At 49.2% G+C, this 21977-nt stretch overlaps 1 protein-coding gene across 1 annotated transcript in view; it reads right to left on the bottom strand.

Moving 5' to 3' along the window:
• Nucleotides 1-279: 279 nt before the first annotated feature.
• The window catches only part of LOC144938418 (putative DBH-like monooxygenase protein 2), a 49111-nt gene continuing 27413 nt past the window's right edge, over nucleotides 280-21977 (bottom strand). Inside the window, exons 8-13 of the mRNA XM_078866203.1 lie at nucleotides 19350-19435; nucleotides 15908-16004; nucleotides 6810-6869; nucleotides 4691-4821; nucleotides 2992-3142; nucleotides 280-498 (exon numbers count right to left, since the gene is read on the bottom strand). Of these exons, the coding sequence (XP_078722329.1) occupies nucleotides 280-498; nucleotides 2992-3142; nucleotides 4691-4821; nucleotides 6810-6869; nucleotides 15908-16004; nucleotides 19350-19435 (744 nt within the window). The remainder of the gene's footprint in view (nucleotides 499-2991; nucleotides 3143-4690; nucleotides 4822-6809; nucleotides 6870-15907; nucleotides 16005-19349; nucleotides 19436-21977) is intronic.

Genomic DNA, 21977 nt, shown 5'->3' with positions numbered 1-21977 from the left:
TTGAATTCATGTCGGAATAATTAATCCCAATATTTTCCAACTATTTGTAGTTGGGGGACTGGAAGGCGCTGTAGGTGGTGAAGTGAAGTATGCAGTGGTATTGGAGAAGGGGGTGGAGGTGAAGGTGGTGTAGGCGATGTAAATAACGTGGTGTAATTGGTGGAGTAGGTGGTGGAAGTGGTTGTTGTTTATGGAGGAGCACGTGGTGTACGTGATTAAGCGAACAGGTGGTGGAGAAGGTGGTGTACGTAGCGGGCATCCACATCGATGAACAGAGCTTCAGGCGACGAGCAGAGCGGTCCCCATCAAATGCAGGAGGAGCACCGGCAGGAGTGTGGTGAGAGCGCCATTCATCCCGGGAGCACTTCCCTTCGTCGTGGAGGTGGTTGGGTTGGTGGAGGTGGTTGTGTTGGTGGAGGTGGTGGGTGTGCTGCAAGGTTGAGCTGTGGGGTCCGCGGGGAGCTTGGGGATCATTTCGACGGATAAAATGGGGGAAAGCTGCATGTGCACACACACACACAAAGCAGCAGGGATGGAAAATCGAGCAAAGGATGAGCGACGTGCCATGCCGTAAACATTTATTGATGGGAGTGGTGTTGGTATGAGTGGTGCGGAACGGATTGTCGGACTCGTGAAGCAACGTGAAGCAATGCGGATGAGGTATGCAATTTGAGTGATGTAGTTCGTAAAATGGATGTAATGGTGAAAAGTTTGGTGCTGAATGGAAGAGTGATGGATTGGTGACGAGAAGCTGGAGTGCATAGTTGAGCGGCGGGGTGGAATTGGTAATCAGCTGTGTCACGTTTTCAGGGGTTGAGCCGTGAAAACTAGGAAGAATGCACGGACCGTGCAACACTCTTCCACATGCATTTATCCTGAAAACCATTTCATTGGTGATGACGTTTCGTTTCAAGCCGCACAATGGGACGACGTCACAAAGTGTTAGGAGCGTGACGTCGCGATGATTTCACGTGTAGTGACGCCATCGGGGAGTGGGAGCGGATACAAAATGTAGCCATTAGGAGGAGGTGTTGGGGAAGAGCGGGCTTGGGGAGGAGTAGGAAAGGGGGGCAACTCGTGTTCCACTTTGTTTGATACGGAATTATATTTATTTATACTGGAATTCGATGAGCTATAAAGCTCTTTTTCACATATGAACCTTATGGCGGGACCCCGGGGTTCCATAAGCCACTGGCTCTCGCATAAACTGCATTGCCGATTTAATTTTGTCTGTTGAAGGCGAACGATACGGCGATCTATTCCTCTCCATGCATTAATCAAAGTTGTGTTTCTTCTAGGCATTCGTCCTCGCTGCGCTTGGACGGCATGACAACAGAATGATCCGCGCCAGGTGGGTCGCGGCGTTTATGTGCACGGTGGGACGGAGTCGCCAAAAATCTATTAATTACGATTTTGACTTCCGTTTATTCAGGACCCCGGGGTCCCGCCATAAGGTTCATTTGTCCAGTAGATGGTGGTGAACTTGTCCACTCATTCTAGATTTGAAGCTTTCGTGACTGCAAGGATTCATACTCTTAGGTTTTTTCGGTAAAGTCACGTAGGTAAAAAAATGTTAATAAAAGTAAAATAAAACAAATTAAAAAATTCACGACGTTTCAGAAGCAACACAAGCCTCCGTCTTCAGGTTGAACCGTCACAGCCACGACAGCTGTATCAAGTACTTGATACCGTCACAGCCACGACAGCTGATTCAAGTACTTGATACCGTCACAGCCACGACATCTGTATCAAGTACTTGATACAGCTGTCGTGGCTGTGACGGTTCCACCTGAAGACGGAGGCCTGTGTTGTTTCCGAAACATCGTGATTTTTTTAATTTGTTTTATTTTACTTTTATTAATTTAAATTTTTTACCTACGTGACTTTACCGAAAACACGTTCCTTCGGAGTGGGCAGGTAGGAACTTGGTTGGACATCGCATTCGTGCACGACAGACAGACAAATAATCCCTGGTGGGGAGTGTGGAACCTGTTGTTCCTACCTGTGTACAAGATAACTTGACTTGAGGTAGCCAGGCAGACAGCCAGGTAGCCAGCCCCCTTAACTATCGGCCCCTCCCCCTTGCTTAAGCACCTCCCCTTACCCCCCCCCCTCCCTTAGGCCCCTCCCCTGGCCACCCCCCCATATCCTCAGGCCCCTCCCCTGACCCCCCTTCCCTTAGGCCCCTCCCCTGACCACCCCCCATATCCTTAGGCCCCTCCCCTGATCCCCCCTCCCTTAGGCCCCTCCTCTGATCCCCCCCTCAGGCCCCTCTCCTGACTCCCCCCTTCCTTAGGCCCCTCCCCTGACCCTCCTCCCTTAGGCACCTCCCCTCTCCGTACCTGGCAGTAGGTCTCCACCAATCAAAGAGCTGTTTGTAAGGTCTCCACCAATCAAAGAGCTGTGTGTATTATATATTTATTTATGCACGACAGACAGACAGCTAAATAATCCCTGGTGGGCAGTGTGGAACATTGTTCCTCCCTGTAAAACCTAAGAGTATTGTCCACTCATCTCAACCAGCCACGTGATGCGGAAGGAGACGATAACACAGAGCAGAATAACATTTGTCGTCCTCAAAAATGTTTTTTTTTTAGCCGGCTCCAGTGGGGGAGGGGGACAGGAGGGGGACAGGAGGGGGCCAGCTACACATTTCCATTCCCACACACAAAATGCAGCAATGTAACGACAGTTTAAACCGGTGGTTTCTTAACCCGGGGTGCACGCACCACCTGGGAGGTGCCAGATGCCCTTTTCTGTGGGTGCGAGAAATGGCCACATTTTTTTGTTCGAACGTAAATCATCAAAAACACAAATTAAGCACTTAAGTTTATCAAACCCAATGTATGTATTAGCATTCTAAAATAGTTTTTTTTTACGATTAAGAACCAAAGGGGGTGCAAGGCTGCAGTAAAGGTTTAAGAACCACTGGTCGAGACGCTCACGCCCCCTCCCACACCCCCAGTGTTCTCACCCCCGACCCATACTCACGTCGTTTCCAGAGGAGACGTACTGCGCTGAGTTACGAGCGGCACTCTCCACTTGGCGAACCAGCTGCTCGGTCCAGGGAATTACGTCATAGAGGTAAAATAAAAAATTTCCGATGAACGCTAGTGGGCTGGTGATGAAAAACGGATATTTCCTGTGCAAAGTTTTGGTCAAGGAGAGAGGTGCCCAATAAGGCATGTTAGGCTGTGATTCGTTTGTAATCGTCTTAAATCCTTATGCAAGTGTAGTCTTCGCGTGCCTTTTTTTTGGAAGAGGTAAGAAAATATATCAACTGTCCATATTGCCTCCTCAGCCATGAGCCTAAATTGTCATATTAACGCTTAAGACTCCCCCAGAACCACATTAACAACCATGGTTCAATTTTATGGTTGGGAGGGATGGGATTTTCGCTGTCTGTGTTTTTTTTTAATCACCGGGATCGTACTTTAAGTTGTCATCTCTTAAATTTTCCTCTAGGGATGGGAGGGATAAATACATCTTTCCCAAACTTGACAACTTGGCGACCCGAGTCCCATTTCCTCTCCATGGTTAACATCAGTGGCATATATGTAACCTGGTCTTGGGCCTCTCCTGTGTCATCTCAGCCTCAAACGAATACTTGGTGAGGTGCGTAATTAGTACTGGGGAGACAAATGAGGCCGCGTGATCCTGGCCACACCCCACTCTTGCCCCGTGCGGTGTATGTGCATATCGTAATCGCACAATTATAGCAACAACGGCTATCATGAAGGCACCACAGTTATGCCCCAAAAGATGCGCGAGACATTTCCCGTCGTTGAGTCTGCTACCACGAGAACTGGCTGGCGGTGAAAAAAAATGTCGTGGACAGTGACCAGGTAATGAGTTCCATGTCGAAGGGTCGGACACCGCCAAAGTGCGGCAACCAGGTCGGTGAGCGGGTGGGTGGGTGGTCGAGCCTTATGGGCAAACACAATCTTACGGGGTCCGTGCACCAGATGTTTCTTTCGGTGCGTGGGACGATCGGCTTACGGTGTGCTGCCGACCACAGTTGACGGCAATTGGCACAGGCATAGACTGGGTACCACGTTGTGTCTCGGCTATATTGGGCAGTGCGTATTGGTGCAAACACTGGAGCAGTACTCCATAGATGGGGCACGCACAGCTTGTTGTCTCAATCTGGCTGGCCGGACTGTCAGCCATTGCAGCGCGTCATGAAGTGTCACTGTGATGTGATGTCTTTGCGGTGGACTGCAGTACTGTGTCCGGCGTTAACAGACGCTCATAAACAACACTTTCTGGGCTATTACGGGAATACGGTCTGTTCTATAATTCGTAGTTTTACATCACACGAATTGGATATAACGCGATTAATGCATTAAGGAACACATCTTTTTATAGCACGGATGCGTTGGATGTAACGCGATCGAGTGAACAGAACTACGTCGCGCGAGTAGGAATAAGCGGTTGTATGGCTACCTTGGCGTAGCATCACGCAAGGTGGGATGCTGCTGGATGTTTCTCGACTGCTACCCACACGCCTCAGTCTTTGTTCAGCCTGGGTACGCATCTCACGTGTTTTCGCGGACTGTGCTCTACCACATATTATTTATTATAACGCGATTTTTCCATAAAGCGGTGTTCTTCAGGAACGCATTATAGGACAGACTGTACTTTGTTTTTTCAAGTGCGGGTGTGTTTCTGTGTGTGTGTTTGCACTCACGGATTCAAAGTGAATCCCATCACTGGAGCTACAGCAGTTATGTCGTACATGCTGCGACAAAGTCCTATGTTCACTTTGGGGTAGTAGAATAGAAAGGAGAGGCACATTTCATTCATCGTGCTCAGTCCACCCTGTGACGGGAGGGGCAAGGAGAGAGATGTTGAGTGGAGGAACAATACATTACAATTTGCATTAATAAAGCGTCTCAATGCGAGCACATCTCCACATGTAATTGGTCGTTAAGGCGCCGTGGTGGCGAGATGTTAACTACCTCGCCTGGTATGCAGGAGATCGTGGGTACGATCCCGACCCTGACGCCTGTATATTTGGAGTTTGCATGCCTGCCCGTGTTCGTGTGGATTATCCCTCCACATTTAGAAACATGTATTCAGACTATTTGGCTGCTATAAATTTACACATGATACACCTGGTAAAATAAAACATTGTTTAGTTTTGTATGAGTCCATGAGATTTGTTTTTGAAGGCGGATTGCGAGGTTAGGGACTGGGGTAAGGAGGTGATTGTGACGATAATGTTGATGTTTTTCAATAGAAAGGAGTATAACCTGGTTTTGTCAGCAAATTCATCCGTCTGCTTTTTCAAGTGGATAAACGTAAAAATGCACGGATTATTGCATATAATGGGATCTGCCAATAGCACCTCCCCATATGAGTGTGGATAAAAGGCATTGCCCTAACAAGGAACCAATGATTAAGATTGCGTTCCAGGGGGAAGGAAAACACACGCTTGGGGAAAACATATTTGGGGGGGGGGGGGGAAACATTCTGACACCAGCACTGCTGATATTCTGGTTTTAACCCGAGGGAACCATAAATAAATAATAAAACATTGAGTGTTCAAGTTTAGCAAGTTGATCTCAATTTGATTACTGAACAATGCAATGACAATAACGTTTGTTTTTAACTTTAATCAGGAGTATATTTTAGGCCTCTAAGAATTAAACATTGTGGGTTTATTGCAATGTGGCAAACACTCTTAGCAGGGCATATAAAAGTGTGCCACATTATTAGTATGAAAGACGTAGTGGAGGAATCTGTTAAAGTAGTTATGTGCATCATCTTCTCGGGCCATTCTCTGAGGCGAGGTGGTGCACTGCTCACTGGAAGGATAAGGATGTCGATTTGGTATAGCAAAGCACTTTTTTAGTGAACAAAAAAACAGAGAGACGAACCGACCTATAACTTGTGAAAGTTTGTGACCGGTTTTAAATAAATTGTTGGTAATGTCATCCCTGAAGGTCGTTTACAAAACGTTAGATGTGCCCATACTCAACTACATTTTACAGCCTTTGCTACATTTAAATTCTGGACTACGGTCATCCCATGCTGTCAGGCATGGAGGTTGTTTGACCATACTTCACCACACTGGTCATTGCAGTGTTGTCAAGAGGGGACCCTAGGACCGGTTTAGACACCGCTCAACTGTGGAACGTGGACTCTAGGAGGAAGGAATGAGCAGTTGAACACGGGCAGCTGATACGCGATTTCCTCTTAAACTTGCTGAGAATTAACTGTCGAGGATAGGGTGAGTAACAGTCTTATGGTGGACATACATGTTAAGAGGATAACCTTGAAAGGATAAAAGAGCTCACCAAGATTCGACGGGTGCAGTGACACGAGGCGGATGGAGGAAAGCAATTGAACCGAGATGCTTCTTTGAGTTGTGGAGAGAAGACCAAAAAGGCAGGGCAAATAAAAGAGTAGAACGAACAGTACTGGAGAGCATGGAGAAAGAGAGACAATGGGAAGGCATGGAGAGGTGTCTCACAACCAGCCCAGGAAATGCCTGGATACAGAGACGATGACGATTTTTTTTTACATTTGCGTCGTATTCTTGGATGTTGGTGTAGCTGTACGAATGCTGCAATGGGTCTCTGTGGTGGTGTCTACCGCTTCAGTTGAAATATTACTGTTCATTGTTTCAATGTTATTTTGCAGTATTTTATTTACTTTTATTCTGAAATAAAGGGCCGACTATAATTCTACATCTTTGTGAAGCATCATGAGAGGTAGATGCTAAGTATATAAACATTTTATTCTATGAAGATTTCATGTTGGTCACAGCGAGTTTCATCCGAGTGCTCATGCCAGTAACGTACAGTGGTGGTCACATTGCGGGTTGTGGTCCTGTAGGTGCACTCCGTGACCACCTGGTCTCCCTGAATCATCGCACAGACAGCACAGTTGAGATGTAAAAACACAATCAGAATCTTTGTTTAGACTGGAGGAGGTGGAATCCGAAGAGTGATGAAGCTCTTTTTCACAGGTGTCCAAGTCGGGGGCGAGGGTCAGCAAGTTACAACAACAAACAATACAAGAAACGATGGGAGTGCAAAATAGAGAAAAGGTAAGCAGGTCACTAAAAGTACAAATGACATAACCACAAAATTTCCTGTCGATTTTTCAGCACTAAATTGCAATCTTGGGGCAAGGTGAGAAAATAGCAGCACAGCAAGCGATAACCCTGTCATCATCGCACGTGAGAGGCTGTCGTGGAGAATGTGAATTAATCGGAGGGTCTTTCTATTGTCCACTACATGTAATGGATAACAATACATGCACTTAATTTATTAAATATTTTATTCATCAACAGTTAAGTATTTTTTCCTGTTCGATGGACTGTGGATTAGTTCTCATCTCCTGTTTACAACCCTGAGCTCTTTGTGAATATTTCACATTCCTCTGGTGGGATTGTGTCTGTCTACAGGACAGCTGTTTGAGTTCCCACAAATGTGTACTTATTTTAACACGCTTTCTTTTAACTCACTCTGTTGTCGTTGTATCCTCAAATCTTGTAACTCAATTTTAACCCACTTCCCAATGTATCGACTGCAAACTTGGTATACAATACTTATGTCATACTGATGACAATACTATATTCTATCATAAAAAATATGTATTTTTAAACATTATTTTATATGTTATGTTTCGGCTTGGGTCTAATTGTCCACGCTCAACTGACGTTGGCTGTAAATCACCACGGTCCCTTACATTATGGCAAGCTTCGGGGCCACTTCCTGGAGTCGTTGAGTTCTGCCATTACTAGTACATTTAATAAAAGCGTGTTTACATTTTTTTTAATATTACTTATTTTAAATGACCCCTGTTCGGAATTTGAACTCGCAATAATAATATCCCGGTTGCATGTCCAACTCTCCGGTCACTGTGGTGCTCCACTGGATTACGATTGATTTACCCAAGAAGATCTCACTGAGTCTCAAAACTGCTTCTGAAGAGTCCATCTGCATTGAAACATTTGGCCAATTATTTTTTAAGGAGAATTACACGTGTGGAAGAAAACCCATGAGTCTGGAGATGGTTACATTCCAGCATCCACACGGACAGGTGCGGACGCTGTTCTGTCTAAACTATAAGTTAAACTAAAACTAAACTTTTTTTTATATTAGCAGGTAAGGCCCACTGAGCTATAAAGCTGTTTTATAGAAGCGACTTGGTCACAAATGATAGCTCAACGAAGTGGCTTATCACGTGGAAATGTATAACAACCAAATACTCTTAAGTGCATGTTGCTAAATTTGGATGGAAAAACGGGAGGACCTGGAGAAAATTCACGCGACCACAGGGAGAAATTTACAGGTGTGACGATCGGGATCGAAACCACAACCTCCTGTATACCAAGTGAGATACTGTAGTTAAAACCTCACCACCATGGCGCCCTGCTTCGAACAAGCAATACGCTAAAAAATCTCAGAAAACAATCTCCTTTTCCAAAACGCAGGTTTTGTGTTTTTAAGATGGTGTGACCTAACCTGGAAAGTGGGCCAAGATACAGGGTGCTTCAAAAAAATGTTAACACTTTCGAAAATTTGCAATAATATTGTAATAAACGACTGGACCACGATGTCTGGCTCAGTGTCCTTTATTATTCGGTTCGTGCTGTACACCCACACGGCTGTCTTTACTCTGTAGCTTCTCCACGGTGCTGACTCCAATGTCGGCCCGATCCACAACAGCAGCTCCGCTGCTGTTTCTCTCCCACAGCCCCCCTTGGCTGTACTCGCTGCTGCTCTTCTCCCTCCGCAGCTCTCACAGCTTCTTGCTCTCTCCCTCTCTCTCCGCAGCTCCTCCTGGCAGCCACACCGCTGCCTCTAACAAGCAGCCCCCTCTCTCTCTCTCTCCGCAGCTCCTCCTGGCAGCCACACCGCTGCCTCTAACACGCAGCCCTCCTGGCTGTCTCCTCTGCAGCTGCACACCACTCCGCAGCTCCCCTTATCTTCGGGGTTGGTTCCCGATGGCCGTCGGCGCCCCCCCTCTCCACACTCGCCCGCGTGGCCTCACTCTTTTCCGCTCACACCCCGACTGACTTCTCCTTCCGGTTTACGCGCTTAAGGACCCCCTACCTTTCACCCACGTCACCTGGCTCCGCCTCCTCGTGACGTCACATCCGGAAGGTCGCTTTCGCCCGCATTACACCACCCTCCCCCATAGAAAAAACCCAGCCGACCTCGGCTGAACAACACCAAAGCGTAATGCGGTGAACCGACCTTCCCCCTCAAAGGACACTAAGCATGCAATATAACAACAAGAACATCACACAAGTAACATCGACGAACGTACGGAAGCATGCGATAAATACGACGGCAAGAACAAGAACAATAACAACATACAATCAACGAAACGTAAGCGATTTGGAACGAGTGCGGGTCGCCGGCCCGTCCCGGACGGTCGGCGGCCCGCTTGTAGAACGGGGACGCGATGGAACACGAGAAATGACGGGGTAATTCCCCTGCTGCGATTGGAAGTCCACCGACATCTCGTGTCCCTGACGAATCAGTCTTGGTCATATTCCGCGAATGCGCCTGCAGCGGGGTCGGAAGGGTCGCCGGGCTAGAAGGTCCCGCAGCCTTGGCAGGCGCCCTCCGAACAGGCCCACTCCTCCCCCGCGGAGTCACGGTCGGCCTGTCTGGAACAGGTACGACAGGCGCTCCAGCAAGATCAATGGACGCAGGCGGGGAAGAGTCAGAGTCAGCAGCAACAGACCCCGGCAAGGCAACATTGGGAGATGACGCATCACGTAGGGGAGCAACATATGGTTTCAATCGCGACGTATGAACAACCCAACGGCGAGAACCAAACAGAACGCGCGCCGACTGTGGATTGGGAACCTCAATGAGGCGCACAGGACCATGCCAAGGTTTGTGCAATTTAGGAGAGGTCCCCGGCTGCACCTGCGGGCAATGGAGCCAGGCCAGGTCTCCCACCTTCCAGGGGCACTCCCCCTCAGACCGCCGAGCATACCGCTCGTTCCGGGCCTGGGCTTTGGCCGTAGCCACGCGGGCGTTTTCCCGCGCCTCCGTAACCCGGCGAACCGTGTCCTGAATGTATTCAGGGAGTGGTTTACGAGGTCCCTTCACCCCAGTACCCAATTGCACATCCACCGGAGGCACGTTTTCCCGACCATACATAAGGTAAAACGGCGAATACCCTGTAGCCGCATGGGGCGTCATCCTGTACGCCGAAAGCACTCCGGGGATGTGCAGATCCCAATCCGATTGCTGTTCACTCACGGTATGGCAAAGCATGGCAGACAATGTCCTGTTCAGCCGCTCAACCATACCATCCGTCTGCGGATGGTATGGAGATGTCCGTATCTTCTTAGTCCCAAGGCCTGCGCACACTTCAGCCAATAATTTAGAAGAGAAATTTCGGCCCTGGTCCGTGAGGAGTCTCTCCGGCGCCCCCTTATCCATAATGTACCCAAACAAAAAGGCGTCGGTGATGGCCGCGGCCGACTGATCGGGCAACGGCCAGGCCATCGGCCAACGGGAGAGATACTCAACCCCTACCAGCAAATATTTATTTCCCCTCGCCGATGGTGGGAAGGGTCCCAATATGTCCAGTGCCACCAATTCATTGACTCGAGACACCTGAATCGACTGGAGAGGCGGCACGTAAGGATGTTTAGGCGGCTTACGCCGGGCGCATTCAGGGCACGCGCGCACGTGCCCTACGACATCTGTCGCCATGCCGTGCCAAAAATAATGACGTTGTAACGTCAACAAGGTCTTCTGCACCCCTAAATGTAAGAGAGTGTCACAATGGAGGGTTCTAATCAACTCGAATCGCAAGGACGTTGGTACCACCAGGCGCCAACGTTCCTGGAACCCCTCCCGCCACATAAGCAGACCATCTCGGAGAGCGGTTTGCGGCCCCACAGCCGTACTCGGACTCCCATTGTCCTTAGCAGACCGCTTCCGCAAGGACACCAATGACTCATCCATCATCTGTTCCCGGATCCAGACAGACCGCGGCAGATTCAAAACCCCGTCAGCCGGTCCCGGTTCCATCGGAGTGTCCGACTTCTCGACGGCCAACGTAAGCGGCTGAGGGGGGTTTGGAATCGGCGAACACCTATGCGTCCCCGACTCACATTTACAAGGGGCGCGCCCCGGTAATCTGGAAAGTGCGTCAGCGTTCGCATGGCGCACTCCCTTCCGATGTTGAATTTGGAAGGAAAATTCCTGTAGCGTGTCCAACCAACGTGCCAACTGTCCGGATGGCTGGTCAATTTTAAGGGCATATTGCAAGGCCGCATGATCCGTACGCACACTAAAAGAACGACCGTAGAGGTATGGTCGAAATTGCCGTAGGAAAAAAACAACCGCCAATAGTTCTCTGCGAGTGACACAGTAGCGGGTTTCCGCAGGAGACAAGACTCGGCTACCATACGCCACGACACGCTCTACACCCCCTTTAGACTGTGATAACACCGCCCCAATACCTGTGTCACTCGCGTCCGTATCAAGAATGAATGGGTGATCGAAATCGGGATAATCCAATGTTGGGGCCGTGGCCAATAGATCACGCAGACTCCGAAAGGCCGCCTCCTCCGGCTGTCCCCAAACAAACTTCCGTCCTTTACCCGTAAGGAGATGCAAAGGCCTCGCAATCGTCGCAAAACCCGGCACAAATCTTCGGTAATACGAGGCAAATCCCAAAAACCACCGAACATCCCCCACGGTGGCCGGAGTCGGCCAATCCCGGACGCACGCCGTCTTTTCCGGATCCGTGGACACTCCCTCAGCGCTCACAATGTGCCCCAAATAGCGGACGGACCGTTGCAGTAGGTGACATTTCTTTGGTTTGAATTTCAATTTGGCAGAACGCATCCTCGTGAACACTGTCTCCAGCCGCGTCAAATGTTCATCGAATGTGCGGCTGAAGACAATGATATCGTCCAAATATATAAGACATGTCTCCCACTGCAACCCCGTCAAAACGAGCTCCATCAATCTTTGAAATGTAGCAGGGGCCGCATTCAATCCCATCGGGAGACAGTTGAATTGAAATAACCCCTGCGGCGTACGGAATGCGGTTTTCTCCCGTGAGGACTCGTCAAGGGGAAGCTGCCAAAATCCCAAAGAGAGGTCCAGTGTGGAAAAGAACTTAGCCCCCGACAATGCGTCGAGGGAGTCATCCATACGCGGCAGGGGGTACGCATCTGCCACCGATATCTTATTCAATTTGCGGAAATCAACACAAAATCGCAATTTGCCATCCTTCTTCTTAACCAAGACGACTGGAGCGCCCCATGGGCTGTTAGATGGCGATATAATGTCTGCAGCCAACATGTCTTCCACTGCCCCCCGTACGTGTTCTCGCTCCGCAGGACTCATCCGATGCGAATTTAATCGAATAGGGGCAGCATCGCCCGTCTCAATGTGATGGTAAAGCAACGAAGTGCGGCCCAAATCCAAATCATCGGAGCTGAACACATCGGAATATGTCAACAACAATTTACGCAGCTCAGCACGTTGCTCCATGGACAGGGAAGAATTTTCGTCACATAATTGAGCAACCCAACGATCATCCGAACTCCTTGGCTCGGAAACCCCAGCAACAACTCCCCGGCTATGTGGACAATCATGGGTCGCAAACGCCGTAGTGGCATGTGCCACAACCGTACCGGCCGGGACACGGACGTTTTCTCCCCCCGCATTAAGCACCTGTAAAAACGGTAATTGATCCGGCCGGACGATGGTCTGTGCCCCCACTAACGCCAACCCGGTTGTTATCGTGGCGGACGGTGACAACAAGACCCCTACTGCTCCTAGCCGATCAGGCAGGGGCTTCCGATACCGCAAGGGTATAAGCATCTGTGTACTAGGTGGGATGTCCACAGATGCGACGGACAGCGCCTGCACTTGTACGGCCGAAGCAGGTCGCCCCCAGGGCGACGGCAGAAACGAGATTTGACGGCCCCCCGGCAGTTCAATACAATTCTCATTGATTTTGATCAAAATGGGCATCTTAGCCAAAAAATCGGTGCCTAACAAACAAGGAACCGCCAAAGATCTCGATATCAACACAACACCCGAGGCCGACACATCCCCAATAGATATCTTAGCATCCACCTGACCCACGATACCCATGCTACCCCCGTTGGCAGCGACGCACGACCCATAAACCGGACGCACAGCCCCCGGCGGGATGCCCAACAGATGAAAAATGACATCCGAAATAATAGTCGCAGACGCGCCCGAGTCGACCAAAATGCGCACGTCCACACCTTGTATGGACCCCGGTACAGTGGACGAACCCGTTGCGGCCGCGACAACTCTCCGTGCCAATTTGCGCCACTGCGTAACTGAATGACAAGGCCCCGTCGATGGCCTTTCTTTAACAACAACAATAGGATCGCGCAACACAGGTGGTGGGTGAGGTGGAAAGCCTTGCCGAGTGTCTGGTGCGTGCCGACATGCCTGTTTCGGAGGATCTTTAGCCGACTTGACCGGTGCCGAGGCCTCCTGCTGCGGCGGAGCCGGGAAGCGGGCCCAGCAGTCTCTGGCGTAGTGGCCCCTACGCCCGCAGCGGAAACATTCGGCCTCGTTGCGCCGAAGCGCAGGCCTCGCCTCCTGACGGCCCCGTTCTGGTAGCACCGCGCGCGGTCTCGGCCCGCAGCGTCCCGTCCATGGAGCGGAGGCGGCCGTCAGTTGTTGAGGGCCCCGGTCATCCGGAACATAGACAGCCTGCGCAGGGTTCCACCCCAGCGCATCCCCTTCTTTGACGGGCCCCCCCGTCCACGCCGTCGCTTGTTTCCAGCGACGGAGGTTGAATTGCGCATCGAGACACTTAGCAGCCGTCCGGGAAGTTAGCTTCTCATGCCCACACACAGGCATGGGGATCCCTAGATCCCGAGACAGCTCCAACATTTTCCCTAATATGAGAGGCTCGAGCAGGTCCTGTGGCGTCTCAGGATAAGCTGCCATGGCCAGCTCCAGCACCGCACCCCTGAACGCCACGGGCGACTCCTCTGGTGCTCGTTGTCGTTGAGCGAATCGCCGATGCGCATCATCTGGTGGCTCATAAGCATCGGCCATTTCTTGAAAAACACCACATAAAGTTGCCTTCTTATCGGTCGCTATGGAACGGAAGAATCGGACAGATTCGTCGTCCAGGAGAGTCGGCAACACCTCCAAAGCCTCCGCATCGGTCCATCTTGCTGTGCGTACCGCCGCCAAGAAGCGGCAGGCGAACGCGCTCCAGTCCCCACCGACGGAAAATTCTTTAACCGTTGTAAGGTGGCGACTCCGACTCCTCTTCCCGCCGTCTTCCAATGGTGGTGGTTGTGATGGCAAATTCAAAATGGCGTCGGCCCGCGGCGTGGCCAAGATGGCGGTTTGGCGCCACGGAGCGCGCAAAATGGCGGCCTCTTGCCGCGTGGGCAATGGTGGCGGCAGGACAGGCAACGTGGCGGCCCGCGGAGCACCACTTGCATCATCCATCGTCCCTGGCGCGACGAGATGGCATAGATGCGCCAGGACGTCCTTAAGTGCCTCCAGTTGTACCGCCATCGCTTGCCATCGTTGATCCGCGTCTGATGATGTCGACGGACCCGCCACCGCGCCAACATCCCCCACTCCCGTTCCCGTGGTCGCCTCAGCCGGGCTCTCCTCCACCACCCCAACAGGATCCGTGGTTGGGGGGAGTTCGTCGTCGTCGGACGAAGAAGCCGATGCAGGCGCCGGATTAACTTTCTTCCTCACTTGTTTCGACATGCCGTTGCACTTCCGACACCAGTGTAATAAACGACTGGACCACGATGTCTGGCTCAGTGTCCTTTATTATTCGGTTCGTGCTGTACACCCACACGGCTGTCTTTACTCTGTAGCTTCTCCACGGTGCTGACTCCAATGTCGGCCCGATCCACAACAGCAGCTCCGCTGCTGTTTCTCTCCCACAGCCCCCCTTGGCTGTACTCGCTGCTGCTCTTCTCCCTCCGCAGCTCTCACAGCTTCTTGCTCTCTCCCTCTCTCTCCGCAGCTCCTCCTGGCAGCCACACCGCTGCCTCTAACAAGCAGCCCCCTCTCTCTCTCTCTCCGCAGCTCCTCCTGGCAGCCACACCGCTGCCTCTAACACGCAGCCCTCCTGGCTGTCTCCTCTGCAGCTGCACACCACTCCGCAGCTCCCCTTATCTTCGGGGTTGGCTCCCGATGGCCGTCGGCGCCCCCCCTCTCCACACTCGCCCGCGTGGCCTCACTCTTTTCCGCTCACACCCCGACTGACTTCTCCTTCCGGTTTACGCGCTTAAGGACCCCCTACCTTTCACCCACGTCACCTGGCTCCGCCTCCTCGTGACGTCACATCCGGAAGGTCGCTTTCGCCCGCATTACAATATAACAAGAAATGTGCCTCCGGGCTCTGGAGACCACCTGGAGAAGATTCCAGGCGTGTATTGACAATGATGGCAAATAAGTGGATACTCTTTGCCTTATTGAAGCTATTAAGGTACAATTGTTAGCATGTTACAGTGTATTATCCGTTCTTTTTCCATTAAAAACGATAGTCCCATATAAATGATAACATGTTTTTAAGCACCCTGTGTTGTGGAAAGAACTATCAGCTCGGCAAACAATGTCTCACTGTCACAAATACAGACATCGACCAAATTCCAGAGGGTGTGCCTGATCTGACAAGGCACGAGAGAGAGTGGGGATTGCATGGCATTGATCATCAAACCATTGCGGAAGATGAGCAACCAGTGCGGACACAGCCCCAGGAGTGAGACAGCGCCAAAGCCACACCCAAAGCTGGTAGTTGGATGACAAAATATTCCCCAAGGTGTGTGCATGAACATGCTGCATGGCAGCAGGGAAAACCCCTCTTCTGGATGCAAACGCAGCCCATCGAGCCGAGACCGTGAACGTATAACGTGCGGGCATTTGTCAGCGCTCACCGGCAGAACGGCCGTCAGATTGTTGAGGTAGCGCGTCTCCTGCAATCCAAAGTCGTAGCTCATGTCACGACCAAGGTTTCCAATCTGGCTGCCGTTCCTTTTTCACGCACAAACACAAATAGACATGCACAAACATCAGCTGCCGTCATTACCACTTGAGTGGTGGTGACGTCATCAGAGATTGCGCCAGGCGTGTGAAAGGCTTGCGGCTGGCAGGAAGTCACGCGATAGACCCAGGTGTTGACCGACAGATTACTGGCAGATGCACCACCTGTGCCCCGCACTGTCTGCCAACTTGCTGCGTTTTAGCTGCTCGTTGCAAGCATCACTCCTCCACCCCCCGATGCTGGAGGGCAACTGCTTCCAACTGCCCAGGAGCGTCCTTCATGAACCTCATTTACAGAAGCTGATCTTGCCACGACTGATACCAGTGTAGTGCTGAACTTGACACGACAGGTTCTTGCTTTTCTCTCTCACTTTATTTCGCTAATACCGATCAACATTCCTTCCGCTAACACCAATCAACATTCCTCCAGCGCGCTCTCCGCTCGCTCGCCGCGTTCCGCCGGCCTCGCTCGCTCGCTCCGCGTCTCTCACTCTGCCGACTCTCCTCTCCACTCTCTGTCACAGTTCAGCCGCTCTTTATTGGCTTCTCCGTCACACTCAGCCGTGTCTCTATCGGCTTCTCCGTCACACTCAACCGCTTTCTGATGGCTTCTCCACTGCTGCCTTATACTTCTCCACTGCTACCCTATACTTCTGCACTGCTACCCTATACTTCTCTAATGCTTCTGGCTCTACTGCTTCAGCTCCAACATTCTTCTCCCAGGCGCGAACTCCCGTCTGATTCAAAACCCCCTCTCTTTATCCCCAAGCCAATTAATCTCTAATTAATCAGGTGGCATCCCCCGCGACGCCCCTCGCCCCCGCTGACACCCCCACGTGTTCCAGACAACGCGGCGCCACTTGGCGACAATAACAACCTCCCTGCCAATCAGTGCCCTGTGTCTTTAATCGCCCCCTACCACCTGTTACCTTCTCCAGACAGTGTGGTACCCCGTTTGACAATAACAACCTTTCAGCCAATCAGCACCCTGTGTCCTTAATCGCCCCCTACCCGTCTCTGGCCTCCTCCTCACACCTAACGACAATAACAACCTCGACCTCGTTTGCTCCCACTGTACTCTGCGCGCACGTACACCCACTCCTGCGTGTGGCACGTATTTAAGGCACTACACCAGTATAGATTATTCTACATGGCCAAATAGCTACCTGGGCATGCGGGTTAGATGACCCAGTAAACGAAGGAGCTCACGATCTTTCAAGCATCTGTGACCTCACACAATCCACCTTAGTTAAACCCTCTCATGCCATACTTTTCACACGCACACAACTACACGTAAGATATGTATAATCAGCTTTCAAGTTCCTCGAGTAGAACGAATCGTGTGGACTCCCTTTCACATGGACTGCTGGAGCCAGTGCTGTTACTGACACTGGTTACGAAATGGTGAACGAGGGGCTAATTTGGCCTTCACCATGTCTGGCCGTGTTTTATCTCCCAGTGTTGATGTTATGACACACCAGGTGCTAATTTAAATCTACGTTAACTCGGCTAGGCTAGGCCCAGGGCAGGTTTAGATATTACTACAGATTTACCAAGGCCAGGAAATAAATCTCCAATGAACATGTTTATTTTTATTTTACACAAGCTCGCTATGCCAGTGCCGTGCTTTCATGTGTTGTCAAATACAGGAAAGCACGGCAATGCTGCAACGATTTGTGAACCGCACTGATCAGAAGCCAACCCAAACCTGCCCATTCGATGGCGGATGTGAACAACATCCCGCATCTTATACGGCTGAGATCCAGAAAATCCGCTTTAGAAACACGCGGCGCAAGACTCAGTGTGACACGAATTTCAGCATCAAAACGGTGAGGATGCAGTGGGCTTTAAGCAACGTGCCCAAGCAAAGACCTGATCAGCAACCCCACCAACAGACTCCCAGGTTTTGATCTTCCATGGAAATAATGGGCAAGCCTTAATCATGCCAAATGTACAAGTGGAAATTCAAAGACTCTCCTGTGTGCGACTTCAGTTACGATTACCAAACCACGGACCATATAGATCTTCGCACTGACCCAAATGTATTTGAAATTCACCAACTCTCAGGCAAAGCAAGAAAATGGCTAAATCACGGATTAATGACTCATGGATTTTCCCTTCAGCCCAAATTAATCATCTAAAAACAGTTGAACATTGTTATTCTTAGAAATGTGTATTACAAATTACGTTCTTAAACTGAACAAATATGCGCTCCAGTTAATCTGAAATCCCCGTGATCGTCTCTGCAGTACGCGCATCAATCGGTGGAATCTTTTCTACAAATGTTTTTGTTCATTGACAAACTAAATTTTCTTAACTTAAACATAATTTACACCTATATTAGTGTTTTTTGGCATAAATATCTGCGGAAAATTTATATTTTTTTATTATCCGCGGCCCTCCCTGTCATTAGCATGAATAATCGAGAGTCTACAGTAGTTGCTGTTCAGAGGTCATATGACAGAAGGGGCAAGAGAGGGTTAATCTCCAATTCCTGAATTTCATCAAACCTGAATTTTTTTTTATTATGGCTACGTCTCGCTCTATACGGGGGGTTGTGTTCTTGAAAAATGGCGCATAACTCAAAATCGTGCAAATTATACTTAATTTTCCCTTTAGAAATAAAGGAAATGGATGGAGTTAGGAAGATCACGCTGTCGAACCTCATTCTTCCATCTACATATTTCACTGGTTACAGTACATATTATATTGACAATACTACTATGTGTTAAAGATAGTACCAGTCTATTTAAAGCAAAAAATGTAAGTTAAACGAAAAGATGATTTAGTGTGGCGAGCTGGGGCTGGTGGAGGGGAGGAGTGGAGAGTGGTGGGGTCACAGGAGAGAGAGGGTCATCTTCATCAGATGACGATGGTGGACATGACGTCAATCGTAATAGCTTTCCGCTGCTCCTTGAATATGGAGCCATCCTTGGATGTAGCTCGACGTTTACCGGACATATTGGTGGTCGAATGTGTGCACAAGGCAGAGTTCACGTGGACATGAGAAGGAGATGCTGATGCTGCCCGCACTTGTGGTTGTCGCACTGCACCTCAGGCAGCATTGCTACTGAACTTTGTAGCCTAACGATTGGCTCGCAGCGCGTTTCTGTACATCGTGGCCAACGCACTGGCACGCCTTATTTCAATAATAGTGCGAACATAATAAAAATAAAAGTGTAAATTAATCTAATGTGCCACATCAAAATCACGTTATGCAGACACGCGTAAAAGGCGAGGCGACTGTATAGCCAATAGAACGTCCAACTTTTCACAGAAAAAGGTAAACCATACCATTCACAAGGGCCCCTGGCCTTGTCATCTACTCTGACATACCTGAAGTGCCGCACTTGAATCGCGATGCCGGCCAGGTGGGAATGGAGCATAGTGGCGAATACGTTCATGGTTCCTGACACTTGCCCCTGAAACACCACACACGACGATCGCTAGTGACCAAGTTTCTTAATTTTATTTTAAGAAAATTGTTTTTTGGTGGTTATTGGTAACATCATTAAACAAAAAAAGGCAAACATTTTGTTCATGCGTACGCACGTCATAGGACATCTATGGTATTAAGATGCCTCCATCTCGGACAAATTGTAAATATTATTGAGCTGTTGAGAGAAGATGATTATACAGAAAGGTCGGGTCAATAACTCCACCCACAGTTGCATCGCACGGTCAACATTTAATTTAATTTGTTACGTTTTTGAGTCAGCTGGTCAGGATTTGGCAAAACCTAGCCCACATTTCACCCAGGAAACTGGAGAGCAGCACAGACTAAGTGTTAGTAACCTAACATTAGAACTAACAACAACATATTTACGAATCACGGTTAATAGACAAATATATACGACGAAAAATAAGAATAAAAATTCTATTTTTTCAATGGCTTGCCTAAATATTAAGGCCTTCACAGACTGCATTCCGCAGGGCGATGGCAAGATGGCAGATCGGGTTAGACATCGTGTGGCTCTGGGAGTTGCATGAGTTGATAAGGTGTAAGAGATTAATATAAGAAACAAAAATACATATTAAAAGGGGGGATTGTAAGATTATGAGACTGAAAATACACTAATTGGATATTAGACAGAAAAAAATAATAAAAATAGAGGGGACCTGAAGTTGGAGCAGCTGGTACAGGGTGATGACAACACCTGAATTCCCCAAATTATATATTTTCTTATCCGTCCTACATTTAAGCTATGAGTAAAAATGGTATTGGGCAGTGGAGAGACGTGTTGGAGAGGTGGGTTAAATGCAAATGTCAGGCAGGAAGGACTTTTGTTGTGCATTTGCTATACAAGGGCACTTCCGATTGTTTATACGTATGGAAGTGTCACAGAGGTGAGTCTGTGGGTCGCTATTGTCACTGTTTGAAAATATTTGTGAGTCTCTGGATTTCTATGCATACCTGTCAACCTATACGGTTTATATTCTTCGGATCTTTCGGTAAAGTCACGTAGATAGCAAATAATAGCAGTCCAAGTGTGTCAGCAGCATGGGCGGGACAGCCAATGCTTAGAATTGCGGCATCTGTTCAGAAATGTGAGTGACTCGATCAGATGAGCGTTCTTGTCTTGGAGTTTGTTAAAAGATCTTATGGTTGTGGTAAGCATTGGCTGCCCCGCCCATGCTGCTGACACACTTGGACTGCGTCGCTCAGCGCTGGCTCCACGGCTTTTGTGCCCCACCCACTCACAGCTTTGGCTGTGAGTGGGTGGGGCATTTTAAGTTGGAGGCTTGCCCCCCCCCCCCCCTTTTCTCTCCGCCTGATGACGAGCGCTTGTGTTGCGATCGAAACGTCGTGAGTTTTTGGTTAAAATGTTTTATTTTTTTATTTGATTATTTTCTATCTACGTGACTTTAATGAAATAAGCAAAGGATATGAATTCCTGCAGTAACGAAAGTTTTAGGTCAAAATCTATACGGTTTACCTGCATTTTTGTACGGGGAATTTCAGTTTTCAGGTCCATATGGCGTACAGCCGTTTCAATACGGGCAAACACATTTTTTGCCCATTTGTTTGTGTTTCTCCCTTGTGATGGGACTTTGTAGGATGAACGTTGAGATTTATAAAGGCACGGGGTAACCAATAAAGTCTGAATTGGTCTGTTATAAGTAAGATAAGGGGTTGACAGGTATGTGTATGCATGGTAACACTGGCTTCTCAGTCCTATCAGAGCTGCACGCCACAGCAGCCTGGGGTGTCCAGTTAACATGCATTGGTGGGCTAACGTTCCATGATGTTTACTGGGTGGATGCCTGGGGGGGAATTTACTGGGAACAGCCATTGTCGTCACTCTGACTGGGTGTCTTTAAGTCACCGTGACAAAGGCAGGTTGGGGGGGGTGCATGGTTTTTGCATTGGTGACAAAGCAAATAAAGGTGGCTGCAGATAACTCTGTGGTTCCTATTTCCATGTTGTTGGTTGTAGTGGTCGGGATGCTGAAGTATGCCCAGGATTTAGTCAACTTTATCATATGCCCGTCTCAGAGCCACTCGTTAAAGTATTGGATGATTATTGTCAGTGTTCACCAAATTAAAATGCTTTTTTAATAATTTACAAAATTTAGACATAATGGTGTTTGCTTAGAAACACATCCATCAAATGTGCAAGCGTTGTTGGCTGGTATCTAAGTTGATAATTATTTGGTTCGTTACATATGTCGTTCCTGATATTGAACAACGACTGGATCGGCCACTGAACGGCACGTGGCATTTGTCTTCCCTATCTTGCAAAGTGAGGTTATTTCCTTTAATTCCTAAATTACCTTGGTACATCTGGGACTTTGGTGGAATACCTGGAACGTTTCCAGCACACCTGGGACTTTGCTGTGGCACAATGGTTGTTGCGAAGGACTGATCTATAGAACAACGATGACTGTTTTCCGCGATGAAGTTCATGAGGTTAGTCGTGATGGTGGTGGTGGTGGTAATGGTAGGGGTCTGTGAGGAGGAACT

This window comes from Lampetra fluviatilis, chromosome 2 (genome assembly GCF_964198595.1).
Source record: "Lampetra fluviatilis chromosome 2, kcLamFluv1.1, whole genome shotgun sequence".
In the NCBI taxonomy this organism is placed as follows: domain Eukaryota; kingdom Metazoa; phylum Chordata; class Hyperoartia; order Petromyzontiformes; family Petromyzontidae; genus Lampetra; species Lampetra fluviatilis.
Note: the sequence above shows the minus strand (reverse complement) of the source record. Positions and strands in the feature narration are given on the sequence as shown.